A 16,994-nucleotide genomic window follows, 5' to 3' on the forward strand; every position below is an offset into this window, starting at 1 on the left:
TTCCATGAGGTTACCATTCAAGATGTATTTCTTTGGCATTTTCATTGACTTTCATTCTTGGTCTTATCCAGTGCATTGTGGAACGTTGGAGCGTTGTCATGTCACTTCTAGCTGGCGGTCTTAACACTTCCTGTGAATGGTGGCCTGACGAGTAATTCAGACTATCCAACATGAACAGATCATGGCAACTGCATTTATTCAAAAATCTTTTGTTTGATTTATTCAGACATTCGATCCTACATATTTAATCTTTGACATACATTTGGAATGTAATATAAGCAAAACACCTGAGGGTTGAGATGGCAGATGAACGAAAATGAATCCCAACTATTAACATTTTACATTGGCAACTGAATATGGTCCGACATCCCAGGTTTCAAAATAGTTTGAACTGCGGAGGTGCTATATGATTATGATGCATTCACTTAAAAAATGCAAGTGGTCCTGATATATTTTATGGTATGTACCTGTACACAACCATGGCAATGTTGCTCAATTGCCATTAGAGACATACGCTCAACTTGACGATGTCTCCAGTAAATTTCATTTACAATAGTAGTGCAAGACCGAACACCGATGTTGCTGCTTACATGTACACTGATTTGGCAACCAGGCCCTGTTAGTTAACAGAGACTAGAATATTAGTTATTTCATTCCACTATCTGAGAACAGGCTGTATATCTCAAAAGTTGCACAAAATGCACACACTGTACATAAATGTATACACATGACAAAATACTTGCCCTCTAAAAATAACGCTTTTGTTGAAATACATGTATAGTATAAAAATCTGTGTAATAGTCTTGCAGTAAATAGGGCAGGGCTCAGCTCTCCTGAAAAAGAAACCCCCAGGCAATGTCAATCACATTTATTATCAAAATATTGTCCACGGGTTTATCCAATGGAATGTGCTACAGTCATTCGCTTGCTGCATCCTTCCTCAAACATTTCCACAGGGAGAAAACAGTAATCAAGAGCAAATAAAGAGCATTTCATGGAATTGTTTATCACAAGTATATCACTTCGTTGGTTCTAACATGTATGGCTCGTTGGCGGTGCCACAGTATTTTCTAAACTGAAGAGTGGGCCATGTCAAACATCTTAGTCCCACAGTTCACCTATCCCATGATCACAGCTCTTCAGCTCAGAGGCATCCTTTTGAATGTTAGTGATGAGCTTACATCAGGTATTGTGATTCACTCGGAGCAGATGATGGGTGGGCGAGCAGCTCTGCTATTTCTGAAACCAATAAAAACCATGATTAGCTAATCCGGCAACATTTACATTTTATTCTTAATCTTATATTTGCCGGTAACTAAGTTTTCATGTCTTTAATACAAAAACATGGAGCCTGTTAATTCGACAGAACACAACTACATTTTCCATTTGACTTCTGAAGTTCTGTCAGAGAGAGAGCTTTGTCTCACCTTTTGCCGTCACTCCTCCGGACTTTGTTGACTTGTCGGGCATTGAGAACTTTCGTCCCATTTCTTGATATAAAGTTTTTGGCACAATGCTATGTCCAAGTGACATTGTTAAGATTGGATCCCTTCCTGTCTTTTTGATGAGCTTGGCTTGCAGTATAGCCAATGTGTGTCGCATATTTTCAAAACTGAAAAAAAAACAATGAGAAAAATAAGTGACACATGTTCTTCTTAATCTTAATCAAGAGCAAGCCAAGGGCTCTTATGACACTTGATGGTAAAAAATTAATGTATAAATCTAGTTCTCAAATCTGATGAGACTGAGAAAGTCACAACCATCAAGTTGGAGATTACTTTCCGAATAGATTTTCCACTACATGCTGATAGTGAGCCAATAATACATACCTTGCTTTCCTAAGATTGTCCACCCATTCTTCACACTGAACTTTAGAAGCACAACTGAAGTAATGCTTTTTGTCTGCATCATTTTCAAAATCTGAAAGAATGGAAAATTTCATGTACTCGTATATTCATCATTTATATCCTCGCAACTGGCCTGGATGTGCTGATTACTACTATAAATTTTGCAAAATAAGTTAAGGAAGTAAAATAAGTACTGTAGAAATTGTATATTACACTTTCTACAGTACTTCTAATGATAAAATTTTGATGGCTCCGCTCTGTTCAGATTTGGCAGGGAATGCTGACAGAGGAGGATGGAAAGCTTGCCTAATGAGAGAACCTGAATCAAGAGCTGCAATCATGACCCATCCAAGGGTATACCTATGAACAAGACCTTATGACCCAAGCCAGTGGTGAGCACTTACAAATAGAGAAGACAAAAGGTCTGTCGGGCAGCTGTTCTAACTGGATTTGGTACCTTTCGAGGACCATCACACCCTTCACCTGAAAAGAGTGCATAACATTCAAAGGTTAAAACTGGCCATTTCATTGTAACACAGAGCCCTGAGGAATTCATACTCTTCTCCTGAGATTGTGGTGTCTCATTAAATTTCAAGGTTGTGACTTGGTGAATAACTGTCCACTGCAACATTGTTGCGACTTCACCAAAGACCATGAGACTACAGAAATGTTTGTTTTAGGTACTTTTGTCTCATGATTGGAACGTATTCCATAAAAATTCTTACCTCCTGTTCTGGACTTAAACCTCCATGCTCATCACTTCTGAAGTAAAATAATAGGTTTCCTTTCAATCGGAACCACCTTGACTTGTAACCTGAAAAACATTTTGGATAGACAACTTATGGCATTGACATTCCGCCAGGTGTGCAAGGAGGATTCATCTTTGCCCATTGACCTCGAAAGTTGTAGAGCCAGGAAGTAAACCTTCACAACCCATTGTCAGAAAAAGGGCACATCTTACTATCTTGTCTTCGCATTTTTCTGCAATACCAGGCTGATGTCCCTTATGATGGCATTTGTTTCTTATTCCTTTCTTGATCACAAGAGCTCCCGTTTCCAGGGGTAGGTCTCTGCCATGCGACACGTGGCCAGTAACTCGGTGTCCCAAATTTGGGAGCCACGAAGGACAGTCACACATTTTTGGACAACCCTGTATAGAGTAAAAAAAGCAGAAGTCTGATCCATAAACCTACCATCCCTTTTAGCATAAGGGTTCCTGTAACGCAGGTTTCCTTCTTTTTCTGTTACCCCAGTTCGAGCCACAAACTTCAATTCTCTTTCATTGAACCTCATATCGGAGATTCACCTTTATCAAGGAATAATGACAGTTCTTCATCGGAATTTACTTCCGGGTTTGCACGCTCCACACACGATCAGGCTATGTGCGTGTATTATTGACACTACGCTGCGACAGGTGCGCGCTGCTTGGAGGTTACTTTACTGCAGTCGCGTAGCCGAGTGCCACTTTATAAAGTTGTCTGCTACTGGAATTTTTAAGCAAAAGAAAAACTGAAATAACGCCGATTTCCCCCAACTTACGTGGATTGGATTGGTCCGATATGGGTTAACGTCTTCATTGTCTTGCCAAGAACAAACACGCATACAGAATGTTTGTGTCAGGACTGGCCAGAAGTGGTTTGGTCCATTTATCTTTAGTCCAACGCCCTCCTATCCCCTATGGTGAATGGTCTGGAGTGGGCGTGTCTAGCTCTAGTCCATGTAGCTGCTCGCTTGGGTGCCATTGCATCTGGGCCTCTGTGCTCAATTCCTCACTGGCAGTGGCACTCTTGAGTCTACTGTTTGAAGTAGTGGGGAGATTTCAACAGAGATAGAAATGGGTTACCGTACATACATGTTATGTGCTTTCTTTCTTCTATTTTCTAGAACATTCAGGCATGCCCATGCAGTTTTCAAGTTGACAAGTGGAAAGGGTTGAGATGACATGACACCAACAGGACAGTGATCATGCCAAGATTTCTCGGCATTGATTACCTCGCAGAGGCTGTTAATCATAGAAGAACAGCTCTGAATCGGATGCTCGTCACCACACCACAGCATTTAGAGTGTGTTGATTCCTATCCTCATAATGGTCTCCTTGAAGATTATATGTTTAGGCTGCCTTGGAAAAGAGGTAATTGTCTGTGATATGTTGACTTTTAATGTATTCGGTATCTATCTTTGTCAATGGTTTGTTACAGAACAACCAGCTAGAAGGCAATTTATGTTTTTCATGCAGCACATTTTAAATATTTTGTCTAAAACTAAATAATCATAACTAAGACTCTTCTGTCCATGTTTTAGCGAAATGTGATGCAAACTTTGATGGCCATACCACAGCTGAAAATATCTTCAAAGAACTTGCATGGTTGAAGGATCAATATCCATCTGATGAATTGCAAAAATGCAGGTAATAAAGTTTGTTTATATTTTGAAAGTTTCCCATGCTGTTGGGTTGACAGATGGACTGAATATTGAATCGCATATTGCCTCATTTTCTCAGGAAGGTTGACTCTATTGACAATTAAAAAACTTGATCGAAAGGGGAGGGCAGTTAATCAGCCAGTAATGAGAGAAGCAAGTTTTTGAAAGACTCTTTTTGAAATGCTATTGTTCTGATTTCCATTCTTGATGTTACTTGTATTGAAGAACCCGCTGACTATATATCTCGGTCAACTGATGGTGTTCTTTTCCAACCCAGTGATACAAGTATAATGAAAGATGCAAACTTTGGCACAACAGAAGTCGTCCTGAGTTCCAATCCTGACTTGCCTCCTCCAACTAAAGACGACATTTGGGATGACATTGCCATTGGCAAACAAGGTCAAGGACTTGGAGATAAGGAAACATTTTATAAAGAAGAGCTGGAGGTGTACTCAGCGGAGGAAGGTAGGTTTATCCTATCGTTTTAATAGTAAAGAGTGTTCTGGCCTAAGAAAGGTAATACTTCTGACAATCCAAAACTAAAACCAATATCAGACAAAGGTTTTTAAAATCAAAGATTTTGGTTTTGCACTATTCCACAAGCAAATGATGTGAAGTTTATTTCTTAGTTCCTTAGTTATAAAGTGTTAGTGTTATTGATGAGTATCTGTGCTTTATTCCAGGAAAAACACCTTTTTTGTTGGAAGATATTGAAGAGGTAGATAACCTGAGTGAGTTCATGAACCACTTGCCTCAGTTGACTGATCTCATGGGAAGGTTAAGGCCAAAGACAGTCCAGGATCCCTTTGTCGACAAGGAAGGAAGTCCAATCAGCGAACAACTCATCATTCGGTTTGTGTTCTTTTATTGTTCAATTTTCATTTTGTCCTGAGAACTTCTTGGGTGTATCTTCATTGTTCTAAAGGACCACCAATTTAACTACTTTGGCCTTTGCCTTGGTTTATTTGTGACTTCCATATCTGTTCTCAATCTTGTATTGTGTTTTTGAAACCCACTATTCTTTGCTTATAGGGACCATGAGTTTGATTTGTCTGAAACTTCTACCATGGCTGAGAACCCTGAAGTCAAAGAAGAACATCATCCTGTCAAAGAAATCTTTGATAGGGATTTCCTATTGGATGTACTGGTAGGCGAACTTAGTCTTAATTCAGAATATTTATCCCTTCTGATCACAACAGAGTTTATCTCATATTACTGTACTATTAGTTCTTGAAGGAAGTCCAGAAAACATGTCCTGTCATCAGACATCATGCCAAGCAGGAGATGGAAATTGAAATCATTTTTTCATTTAGTGACACCTTGATGTATCCCTAACTTTATTTAGACAGTTTCCTTCATCACAACTTTCCCTCCAGGAGGAACCAATAGAAGAGGAGTTAAACTTGTTCATAAAGGAGCTACCTGAAGCTAATGAACTGACAATCAAAGTATTGGAATCTCTTTCTCCTGTAAATCTAGAGCCAATCATTATTGAAGATGACGAGGAATCGGAGCAAGTTCAAGGTAGGTTGAGTGCAGAGATCCATATTGTGATTCAGAAAACACTTCTGCAATAGAAAGTGTTGAAATCTCCATCCATTGCCAATGAACTGTAAATTTATTTTCTGATGGACCACTTTTAACTCCGATAATCAATCCTGCACAAATCCTAATCATTATTTGAGGATGTGCGATGTAGGGATCCTGTACAACTGAGGACTTCTATAAATGAGATGTATATGCAGTCAACCCTGATGGCCTGGAAAATGTTATGATTTCAGAAATGAATAGCCTCGCTGAGGAGCATGATAAACAACAGGTTAAGCCTCCTTTAGAAACGGTAGATATGTCGCCTAATGACCTCACAAACTGTGCTGATTTCGCTGCAATGAACTCTGTAGGTGTGGATGATGACTGCCAAGAGAAGCCATTACTACTGGAGTCTCCAATTGATGGCCACGGGATACTTGAGGTCCAGGTTGAGACAATTGGAGTCAAAGATATGGTGCCTTTTGAAGAATCACCCATCACTGGCCATCAGTAAGTATGCATGTACTTGTTGCATGGCACTGACTAATTAAGGCCTCTTAGAACTCTCAAGATTTTTACAAGCAAACACTGTCACTGCTGTTTTTTCTCCGTGCATTTCTACCAAAACGACTCCTAAAAGTTGGACTGGATCATTGTAAGGATAGCCAATAATTGTCTTTAAATCAGTCCTACCACGAATTAAAAGTACAATAAAGTATGAAGTTAATTTTCAAGTTCAACATCCCAACAAAAGCAGCTGGTCACAATGGACTCTATTCGCCTTCACTGTTCTAAATTGTACACAGAGTGGCTATTTCATTGTTGCTCTTTTTCAGGTATGTTTTGAGCCCTTCCAGTAGAGATGAAATAGAGCGCAAATTGTGGATTGCGGAGAATTACTTCAGTGATGTACTTACACTGGCCAGATTACCAGGTTCGGGTCTTGCATTCATATTTCTAATTCATTGGTGTTGTAAAAGATTGGAAAACTGGTGATCTGGTCTCAAAATGATCTAAAGCTATAAAGGAGGCAGTGTAATAGTAATGCCAAATAAATTATCTTTGATGACAGAGAATGAGACAAATGAATATTGGAGTTTTTGGCTGCATTAGTTTAGGGAGACATCGTGACTTTTTTTCCTCACCATTTGGAACCACAGTACTTTTACCTGAATTTGTGTTTTTCAAGTGCTCAGTGATCATATTTCCCTACTTCTGATTCATAGAGCCTGTCGAGCCAAGGAGGAGGAAGGAGTTCAACAATGTGATAGCTGATGCAAAAGGAATGCTATCCCTGAGACAGGACAGCGGCCTTGCTGATGTTGAACTAGACCTTAACTGGGATCCGATTTCAGCATCAGAGCAAGAGATGAGGACGTTCTCCAAAACAGAAATGATGACCTATTCGACTTTAGATTGTTATGAGTTAGAGGAGTGGAAGACACTCTTTGAGAAATACGACAGAGCGTATTTCATTGGTGAGTTTTGTTATATGACTGTCTTCTTCTGTTTCTCTGTCATTGCTTTACCTCAAGTTGTTCTCATTGTGCATCAGACATAACATTGAACAGTACAAGCTCAAAAAGTTGTTTTTTGCCATCAGTTTTCTTTGATTGTGTCTACCATTTCGTTTGGTTGTTTAGAGCATACAGGCAAGTTCATATTTTTGATAGTCAGTACTGCAGAAACATCATCTACATACTACGGAGTCTTGTGAATATAAATGCAACATTGGGTGTGATTCTTGTTTCAGATTGGAAGGATGAGCTGATTCAGTGCAAGATGCCGGTTGCTTCACATCAGACACAAAATAGTGATGGAATGATGAGAACAGTATCCAGAGACACTCCTTGCAGAGCCAAAGAAAAGTCTGTATCAGAACTCGAAGTATCACACCAAACATCAGATTCAGCAAAACAAACCATTGCGATCACAAAAACATTGAAATTGAGAGAAAAAGGTGCCAATCCTGTCAAAGCAGATCCATCCAATTTGAAAAGATTACGGCTGCTTGATAATCCACTGGACAACTTCTTACTTATGAGGGGTGTTGGAAAATCAAGTGAGGCATCTGTTTTGTCCACGCGTGTCCCTGAACCAAGGACATCCATGGTTGAGAAGCTAGAGCGGACACATGTCAATGTATCAACTCCACCACTAACTCCAACTACGCCAAGCAGAGACCCAAAGAAACCCAAGACCAAGAGCATAGAAGTCACATTAACAGGTAGGTTGCCTTATTGTCCAATCAGAGTATGTAGTTAGGATGTCCCACTCAAGTCCTTGGGTCAAAGGCGCGAAACTCAGTTTTGCAGCCATGGTCCTTTTGTTCTGCTCAGGACAGGTCAAGCTCAAGTAAGAGCAGTATTACATGTAGCTGCAGCTCTTTTATGCTCTTGAGTGCTTCTGTGGAGCCCAATCGTGACTGTTTTTGTGAAGTGTTTTCACACAGACTTAAGACACATCCACCATGGCATGATGTTCTGTGGATTAAAATGCTTCTTTCTTTCACTAAGATGATTTCTCTACCATCATCCATGCCATTCACCTGCATGCTGAACCACATCTGACCGTCCTGAAGCTGAGGAACCTCATACCAGCGAGTCATAGGTTTGACAGTCTTACCTCGGATGTGACGAGGTTTATGCTCAAACAGCATGAGAAAACCATGCAAGATTCACAAGAGGAAGGTGAGAGGCCAAGTGTTCTCTCAGCTAGGCCAATCCTTACACTGAATCTGTTAATTAGTGAATTCTAGTTTATAAATGGGACCGTCTCCAATCACAATGAATTTCCTTTAAGCCTCCAGTGTTTGAAAAGAATGTACATGTATGACATAACCCTTCTTGGAATCCTTTCAAGCCTCTTCATGCTAATCCCTTGCCTGAAAAATGGATTAGTAAATGTCACCTGTAACATGGACATAGAGTCTCTGATGAAGTAGAGCTGCAAACTAGCAAACCAAGGTTGGTTCTATATCTTGCCAGTAATGCTGCCATCGTTCTATTGCCGTCGTTGTCCTTGGAGAATCACTTTATTTATGCATTTCTCTTAAGTTTGCAACTTTTATTTCAGATCAGTATGATGACACGTACAGTGCTGTCGTGGTGTTGCATGCTTTAGTGACAGCCACAGACTACCTCATCCACTGTTGTCTTCAGTCAGCTATCGCCATACTAAGTGCCATGCAGGAGAAGCACAAAAGTGTCCTTGGAGGTGAGGTTGTGCCCATTTGTTTGTATGCCAGGTGACCTTAGGAGATTCCATGATGATACATTACATCAGCTTGATGACTGTTCTCTTTAATCATTCTGCAAAGTCTTTGATTCCATGCAGCCACTGAATGAACATGTCTTGTTGATGCAATGGACACTGCCAAGATTATGATGTTCTGTGTGAACCAGTGAGTTGCCAAGGATGCTTCGCATTTTTTATTTCTGAACCAGGAATTTCATGTTTCAGGTCTCCTCTCCACCCTTCGCCAGCAACTATTCAAATCCCAATGCCGATTCCAACAGGGGAAAGTACTTCATCCAAAGGTGGCTGCAATGTGTAGTAACATCACTCACTGGTATAAGAGGAAGAAACAGGTCAGCTTTGACCAAGATCCAAAGGTGAATAGCTCGGTTAATTCCTTGGGTGCCCAACAACGTTGATCTACGTCTTTATTGCCCAACCATTTGGTGTCCAATGATATTGATCTACCTCATCAAAGAAGGGGTTTCAACAATTGTGACAATCGTCTCTTTGAAAAAGTGTAAATGACACGAACTCGATCCAATAGGCTAATCCTGAACCACAGGAATTTTGTTACTTCAGCACACTCTGTGCATGTTTGAGATTAGGGATGGGTCATCGATTTTAGTTTGTTTTCTTTGTGCTTAGATCCTTGTTATCCTGAGGAGGGACTTGTCAAGTCTTCGAGAATGTATTTGCGAGGCATTGTCAGAAGTCAAAGACTTCCAGCCATTTTCTATCAAGGAGTTGCCTACTCATCAAGATGTGGTGGACAGGTGGGTGTAAATGGGCCTGCGAAAGCCAAAACCAATAGCAGAATGTCAGTCATTGTGTAATATTACCTTGTGCAAATGTAAGAAATACTGCTGGAATCACTATTAACACCATTGTAGCACCTGTCTTTCATGATCCTCCAAAACCAACGACTAAAAATCAGTGTTCTTATTTCAGTCTTGACCATCACAACTGTATCATTGTGCCCTGCAACCAGATTGGTTCTGATTTCCAATGGTCCCAGTTCTCATTGGTCGTCGAATATGAGCAGACAGATGACTTGACCCTGAAGGAACTGTGTCAGAGACAGAATATCAGATACCTCTCCCTGAAGACCGTCAAGGGAGAAACGCTGACAACTATTTGCCCTGAGAAAGGACTTGAAAAGGCTGCAGTTTCTCAGCACCAGTTCACATTTATTGGATCAGAGATGGTCACTGCCAATACTGAACTACTTCATCACCTTGAGGCCAAGTGAGTAACTATCCATTGCAGTGACTGTGTCTATTTGATCACTGATCTGTAATCAAAAAGTCTTAATTCAAAGGTGAGCACCTGTCAGTGTTGGGGTGACATTATCAGAGAGGCTATACTGTTCTTTATGTGCTATCAGTTTTTGCTCTCTTTCAGATGCAATATAACCATAATTGAGAGAATGTACAGCCAAGTCTCCACCAGCACTGGTCATAAGTTCCATCATGCTGATCTTGTGGTGGACGAGAGGACGTGCATTGTGCTACAGAACGTTAGTAATTTGGTAGAGGTTCACCAGATGGAGCCACTGGTTGAGAAGATTATCGCCCTGAGTCTCAAGTATGAAAAGTGTTGGGTTATCGTCTTTTCTGCAACAACAGAGAAGGAGAAGACTAAGTAAGCTTTAAGTTACTTTTTTCAACAGCTATGTAGTGCCAGTAAAAATATCTGTCTTTGACAAAGAAGCATGACACCTTTGATTCAATCCCAGTCGATTTTGAAGTTCAAAATGAAACGGAAAATAGGCTCCAAGTAGGTACTCCTCCAACTGAAATACTATCAGTCCTAAAATACAATACCAGGATAAAAGTCTTTAGGAAGAGGCAACATGAACGAATGGATTCCTATGATCACATGATCATGTCATGTTGCTGTAATGCTGACAGTTGACAATGTGGCCGCAGGCTGTTTTGTCCTCGGGAAGATAGATCAAGTGTTCTCTCTATAATTGAATTACTTGCTACATATTGCTCATTATTTCAGATATAGTTTCGCTGGAAGCGTTGGTGGCAATTTGTGTAAACTGTATGGTACACTATCACAAGTCACCTCGGACCAACTCAGCGTCCAGGTCAACTTTGTAAACAGTATTTCTGGCATTGCAAAGATGATAAGACGGATTGGTGATGTATCACTGAAGGCTACAAGTGTTTGGGGCAAGCAGGACTGGGTGGATAGGACTTGGCTTACTGAACAGATGAGCGAGGTGAGTATCCAATATACATATTCCTGAATATGATTCATGCTACCAGTTCACAAATAGTGACAAAAAATAGATGTAATTTTTTCTGTTGTTTTGATGGCCACAGAGACAATGTCACAATCACGCTTAAATGTTTACAGTCTGGTTCAGATGGCTATTGGAGACAATGTCACAATCATGTTCAGATGGATGCAAGCGACAATTTGACAAGCTGCCTGGATCAATGTCATATTCTGGTTCTAATGGGCACAAGGGATTAAGTCCCAATCATATCTGATGAACACCCAAATCCAGTGAGTCAAAGCTTGGAACTTTAAAAAGTGTCCCACAGATGAACGATCTTATTCTAACTGAACTCCAAAGAAGACTGTTATTACTTGATGATAAATGATTGTATAATTATTCAGTATGTTCTTGTTCCGTGCTGGCATCCGTGGTGAGATACCAAATAACCCTTGACCTTCTGATTTCAGCATGAAAAGTATTTGCTTGCTCTCCCATGGTTCAACACCCTGAGGTACGTTAATTGTCTGCTTGCCTAGTTCGGCCTATTTTTGTGGGAACATAATTCGTGGGCTAGGGTAAGCAGCCCTGCATCCAATGATCTGTTATCTGGATCTTGATAAAGGGATTGTTCCAAGCTCAAAAGCTAGTTGACAAATTATATTGATTACCAGTACACGTATGTCAGGTTGTAGGTCAATACTTTTTCTTGCAGCTCTGTTAACACCTCAAGCGCCGAACCACTACGTGGCCAAACCCCCCCTCTTTGAGCTGGTTATCGGAGTGTCGTGGACTTCATGAGAGAACTATGCCATCGCCATCTTCAGGGCAAGGTAGGAACTGAAAATACCAAATGGTCCTTTCAGTTCTTTCCGTGCCCTGAAGATGGCGATGGCGTAGTTCAGAACTTTAAAAGACTCCTGAAAGAACTACGCCATCGCCATCTTCAGGGCAAGATAGGAACTGAAACTACCTTTTCTTGTCTTTTTAGTTCCTACCGTGCCCTGAAGATGGCGATGGCGTAGTTTTTCATGTTGTCCATGAGACTCCGATAACCAGCTCAAAGGGGAGGGGGATTTGGGCCACGTAGAGCTACGTGGTTCGGCGCTGAAGGTGTTTAATCCAGTTTTCTCTTTCATCCAGTGCCCAGATTCTGCTGACTGCTGACACACTGTCTCAGCTGATGATGTTGTCTTTGAGTGAACTGATTGAGAAAGTGCCATGGTTACCTGAGAAAGTCCTGAAGGTATGTTAATAGGTACTTTGATGGAATCGATGGCATCCACAGACTCTCTCATACTCATACTGCACAATTCCTTCATCAGTGATCTCTCTTTAGGGAGAAATCTTGTCACAAAGTGCAAAACGATAGGTTCTGATGGATATAATAGACTTTTCTTGTGTTTATCCTAACCTCTAATGAGACTTTTCATTTCGTGTATCCAAATTCTTATGAAAATGAGACTGATATTAACCTAATGCTTTATTTCTGTTCTTTCAGAGTTTCCATAACTTTTCACACCGGAGGTCTGGTATCTCCCTTTCTAAGTACATGTATATGCCACCAGTCAAGTGTGATATATTAGAAGATGGAAGACAAGTGGAATCCGTTGGTAATCAAGCTGGCCCAAATGGGAAGACATTTGGATTTGAAGACAACAAACAAGACATTGTCATTCCTGACGTTCAAGTGGAAGTTGAATGTGATGAAACTTTGGGATCGAAACAGAGCATAGCAGAAGTTGTCTGCAGGTCTCCACTTGATTTTATTTCGAATGGTTACAGTGCAAGGTCAAACAATTATGTTCCAAGTAAGAATGGTGAGAGTGATGAACTGTCTTCCAAAGATAGGATTATGCATGATGTTCCTGTGCAGGGCCTCGCCATTCCCCAGAGTGTTGGCATCAATAGTGAAACAGCAACATGTATGACAAAACAACGTGATGTTGAAAACTTGATGCAACAGGATGACAATGAAATGGAGTATAACCTAAGGGAAGAAATGAACTATTCAGACACAATTTCGAGGACATTCACTGCTCCTGGACAAATTGAATGTGCTACTCGCAGTAAGTTCAGAGACAGTTCATCTAATTTGTGGGAGAAAGTTGGTAGTGCAAACTCTGGTAGGTTTGACATCTCATTACCAAAACGACCAAAGCTATTCACAGATTTTTCTGATAAGAGACTGTTGCAATCATCAGCAGGCAGCCGTACCCTGGCTAAATCTGATACCCAGGGAAGGGTCAGGTCTGCCTCTGATCGGGGAAGAAGTTGTGTTGAAAGGTCTCATTTGGAATTGTGCAATGAATTTGACAATGGCAGATGGCCAAAGAAGTCGCATCCTGTGAAAAGTGGGGCCTATTCTGCGTATTCAGCTACCAGTTCAGAGGGTTGTAGATCTGATGTAGAATTACACAGGAGTAATGCAGACAGTGCTGTTGAACAATCAAGAGCCAAACAGACTGTGTACCAAACAAGTGGGAGGTCTGTGGCAGACATGATAGAGGAAGTCCGGCAATCAAGAGAGAAAACGTCTCTGAAAGAAAACGAGAACCCAACTGTTTTATTAAACAAAAATCATGGCTCCATTCCACGTGAACGTGAGGGCTTGGCTCAGTTCCCTTCCAAACACAAGTTGTCGAGGACCAGTCCACCATCGGTTTATCTTGGTGCTTCTGATATGTCTCAGGTTAGCCAGCCCAAACATGCTCATCAGAAATCAATAGAACATTCAACTACCCTTGGGGTGCATATACCTCTACCAAGCAAAAAGGCACAACCACTGAGGGATGTCTTCAGTTCAAAACGAAGGCCTGCGTTTTGTGATTCGGTGGGTCACAGCAGCAAGGATAATGTAAACAGGGGCGACCCAATCAAAAGGGTTGCCTTTATAAAACAGGAACCTATTGACGTTGAATCGCCACAGCCTGCTTCTGATGGAAGAAACGCCAAGCAGAGAGACACTTCTAATCAGTCACATCCTGCTGTCTTGTCTCATGCTAGCAGGCCAGGAGGACTATATCCTTTGTCATGTACAGTGGATCCTGCTAATTCTTACCTTCAGCAACCAAGTTACACTTCATCATCCATTCAAATGCCCCCTGTGATGAACCTCCATTCTGGGAATTCATTTGAACATTATTCTAATCCACAGAGAGATCCTAGCAGGGGAACTGAGTATGGTTATTCAGTTGATAGGCTCAAACCTACTGCTACTGCTGGTTCTTCTGAAATTAATCCTTCTGTTCGGTCGTCTGAGTCCTATTCAAGCCATAAAACCAATATGCCCTTCATGACAGCACATTATACATCTCACAGTCAGCACTCCATAACCAATCCAGCAAGGAAGATCCCAGGAGTAGCCCCAGTCACACCAACAGTGAGGCGGCCATTGCAAGCACTCGGTCTAGCAATTGGTGGTAGTGAAGAGACTCTGCAGGACAGGCAGGGAGTGAGCTTGAGTAAGTACACAACTCTTTTAAACCTTGGCCTTTACTATGAAAAGACACTGCACAGATCACCTGTCATTCACTCCACTAGGTATTATTGGTGTCTCCTCTAGGGATGTCACCGGGTTGTGACTGTCTTCACAAGTCAAACACAGGAAAATTGAAGCCTGTCTGTGAATAGAAAGCATTTATTCTCGATGAAACATTGATTACTGTTTCAGATCATTCTTATGATTCCCCACCAATGGACCTCAACTCGGATGAAGAGAACTGTTCTGATTTCTACCACCCAAGCCCATCAATTACTCCAGGCCAAAGAGTTGTGATGACACCGCAGGTGTGGCTGAGGAAACGTCGCCTCATATATGAAAAGGTTCCTGGAGCAAAGGATGGACAGACAAGGCTCACGTTTATCTGATTTATGGAGTGTGCGAGCTGCACCTCACCTCTAAGACTAGGTCCCTTACAGTTCTTGAGGAATAGGTTCCACATGGAAAGACTGACTATGCAGCTGAATATGTGGTGAAAGTGTAGAAGACAGTGACCATTATGAGCATTTTGTGTTGTTGGTGCTAGTCTTTGCAAACGAGTTGTACAAATTTCCTTTTTGCCGATGTTTTTTCTTATTGTTCTTATGTCTACTTTACAGACTTTTCTATTTGCTGTTGAAAATGTTGTTATTTTGTTGATGTGTCGTTTTCTATTGCAATAAAGTTATTTCTTAAGTGATGTTTTACTTATCATTGTCATCAGTTGTTTGGAAAAGACTCCAAGACAAAATGTCTGGCAAGATTGTATCATCCTAAAGTGTCCTAGCTCTCAAAGGATGGCTGGATTCTCCTTAGTCTGGCCTGAATCTGCATTCCTCTTACAGCACACAAGATCTTTTGACTGATTGTGACGATGTCCTTGGCTCTTCGACAGAATGTGACTATGTCCTTGGACAGAGTTAGTCTAATGGCTAGATCAATTTTACAGATCCCGCACATGTCCTTGGTATGGTCAGGTTGTGTAATTGTGCTTTTGCATAGTTGGGCTAGTGACACTTCTGGTAGGCTTGTATGGACAAACTATCTCGGATCAGCTCCTAAAGAGATAGATAGTGCTGCTGATTGCACCTCAAGAATCCATGAATGACACTTCTGGCCACCCTGGATGTGACAAACTGTTCATCTCCTTGGATATACATCTACAGGGTGTATCAACTAATAGACTGTGCTTCTGACTGGGACCCTAAAGAATCCATGTCACATCCAGGGTGACAAGATTTGTCCATCCGAAGAAATGTCCCCAACTTCTGGAGGTGACAACCATAAAGACTTCCTGGATGTGATATCCTACTGACTGTTATCCTGGCTGTGACATCCTACTGACTTAACCTTAAAGAATCCCCAATGAGGCAGCTGGGTGTGCACAAACGGTTCAGCCACCTTCACTCAGTTCCACGAGAGACATCTGCAGGGTTTATTAAAACGGGGCAGCCAGGAGGACATACTTGAGCTAGGTGTGACGGTCTCATCTCTCTCACCGTGTTGATAGGACGGTAGAGCCTGCACAATGACATACTAGGGCTGGGAGTGACTGTCTGTCAGCTCTCTCAACAGGTCAACATGGACGGTGGTACAGGCAGCAGGACATACTCGGGCTGGGTGTGACTGTCTCATCTCTCTCAACAGGTTGACATGGACGGCGGGGCAGCCAGCAGGACATACTCGGGCTGGGTGTGACTGTCTCATCTCTCTCAACAGGTTGACATGGACGGCGGGGCAGCCAGCAGGACATACTCGGGCTGGGTGTGACTGTCTCATCTCTCTCAACAGGTTGACATGGACGGCGGGGCAGCCAGCAGGACATACTCGGGCTGGGTGTGACTGTCTCATCTCTCTCAACAGGTTGACATGGACGGCGGGGCAGCCAGCAGGACATACTCGGGCTGGGTGTGACTGTCTCATCTCTCTCAACAGGTTGACATGGACGGCGGGGCAGCCAGCAGGACATAATCGGGCTGGGTGTGATTGTCTCATCTCTCTCAACAGGTTGACATGGACGGCGGGGCAGCCAGCAGGACATAATCGGGCTGGGTGTGACTGCCTCGTCTCTCTCAACGGGTTGAGAGGAGGGCACTACAGGCAGCAGGACATACTCGGGCCGGATATGACTGTCTCGTCTCTCTCACCATGTCGACAGGACGGTAGAGTAGGCACAATGACATTCTCGGACTGGGTGTGAATGTCTCATCTCTCTCAACACGTTGACATGAACAGCCGGCGTGTT

General features: G+C 41.9%; 2 protein-coding genes across 3 annotated transcripts; one reads left to right on the forward strand and one right to left on the reverse strand.

Annotated features, from left to right (window-relative positions):
- Positions 1-161: 161 nt before the first annotated feature.
- On the reverse strand, positions 162-3,210 carry LOC135486395 (pleckstrin homology domain-containing family J member 1-like). The gene is made up of 6 exons (XM_064769159.1): positions 3,041-3,210; positions 2,573-2,661; positions 2,252-2,330; positions 1,830-1,920; positions 1,428-1,612; positions 162-1,239 (listed from the first exon to the last, which is right to left on the reverse strand). Exons 1-6 carry the CDS (start codon positions 3,138-3,140, stop codon positions 1,178-1,180), a joined length of 606 nt encoding a protein of 201 aa, XP_064625229.1. The 5' UTR covers positions 3,141-3,210; the 3' UTR covers positions 162-1,177.
- A 137-nt stretch (positions 3,211-3,347) lies between these two features.
- LOC135487120 (protein shortage in chiasmata 1 ortholog-like) lies at positions 3,348-15,423 on the forward strand. Of its 2 annotated transcripts, XM_064770508.1 has the most exons (22): positions 3,348-3,399; positions 3,732-3,978; positions 4,149-4,254; positions 4,546-4,733; positions 4,952-5,120; positions 5,301-5,415; positions 5,645-5,792; positions 6,050-6,308; positions 6,635-6,732; positions 7,025-7,276; positions 7,552-8,025; positions 8,315-8,488; positions 8,874-9,014; positions 9,261-9,412; positions 9,684-9,811; positions 9,987-10,283; positions 10,440-10,679; positions 11,046-11,268; positions 11,739-11,782; positions 12,412-12,514; positions 12,770-14,732; positions 14,942-15,423. In XM_064770508.1, the coding sequence occupies exons 2-22, from the start codon at positions 3,813-3,815 to the stop codon at positions 15,136-15,138; spliced, it is 5,637 nt and encodes a 1,878-aa protein (XP_064626578.1). In that variant the 5' UTR covers positions 3,348-3,399; positions 3,732-3,812; the 3' UTR covers positions 15,139-15,423. The 2 variants fall into 2 exon arrangements, with proteins under 2 accessions (XP_064626578.1, XP_064626577.1); XM_064770507.1 differs by lacking the exon at positions 3,348-3,399 and having other exon boundaries at positions 3,538-3,978.
- Positions 15,424-16,994: the final 1,571 nt, after the last annotated feature.

The sequence above is a fragment of the Lineus longissimus genome, chromosome 4 (genome assembly GCF_910592395.1).
Source record: "Lineus longissimus chromosome 4, tnLinLong1.2, whole genome shotgun sequence".
NCBI classification, from domain to species: domain Eukaryota; kingdom Metazoa; phylum Nemertea; class Pilidiophora; order Heteronemertea; family Lineidae; genus Lineus; species Lineus longissimus.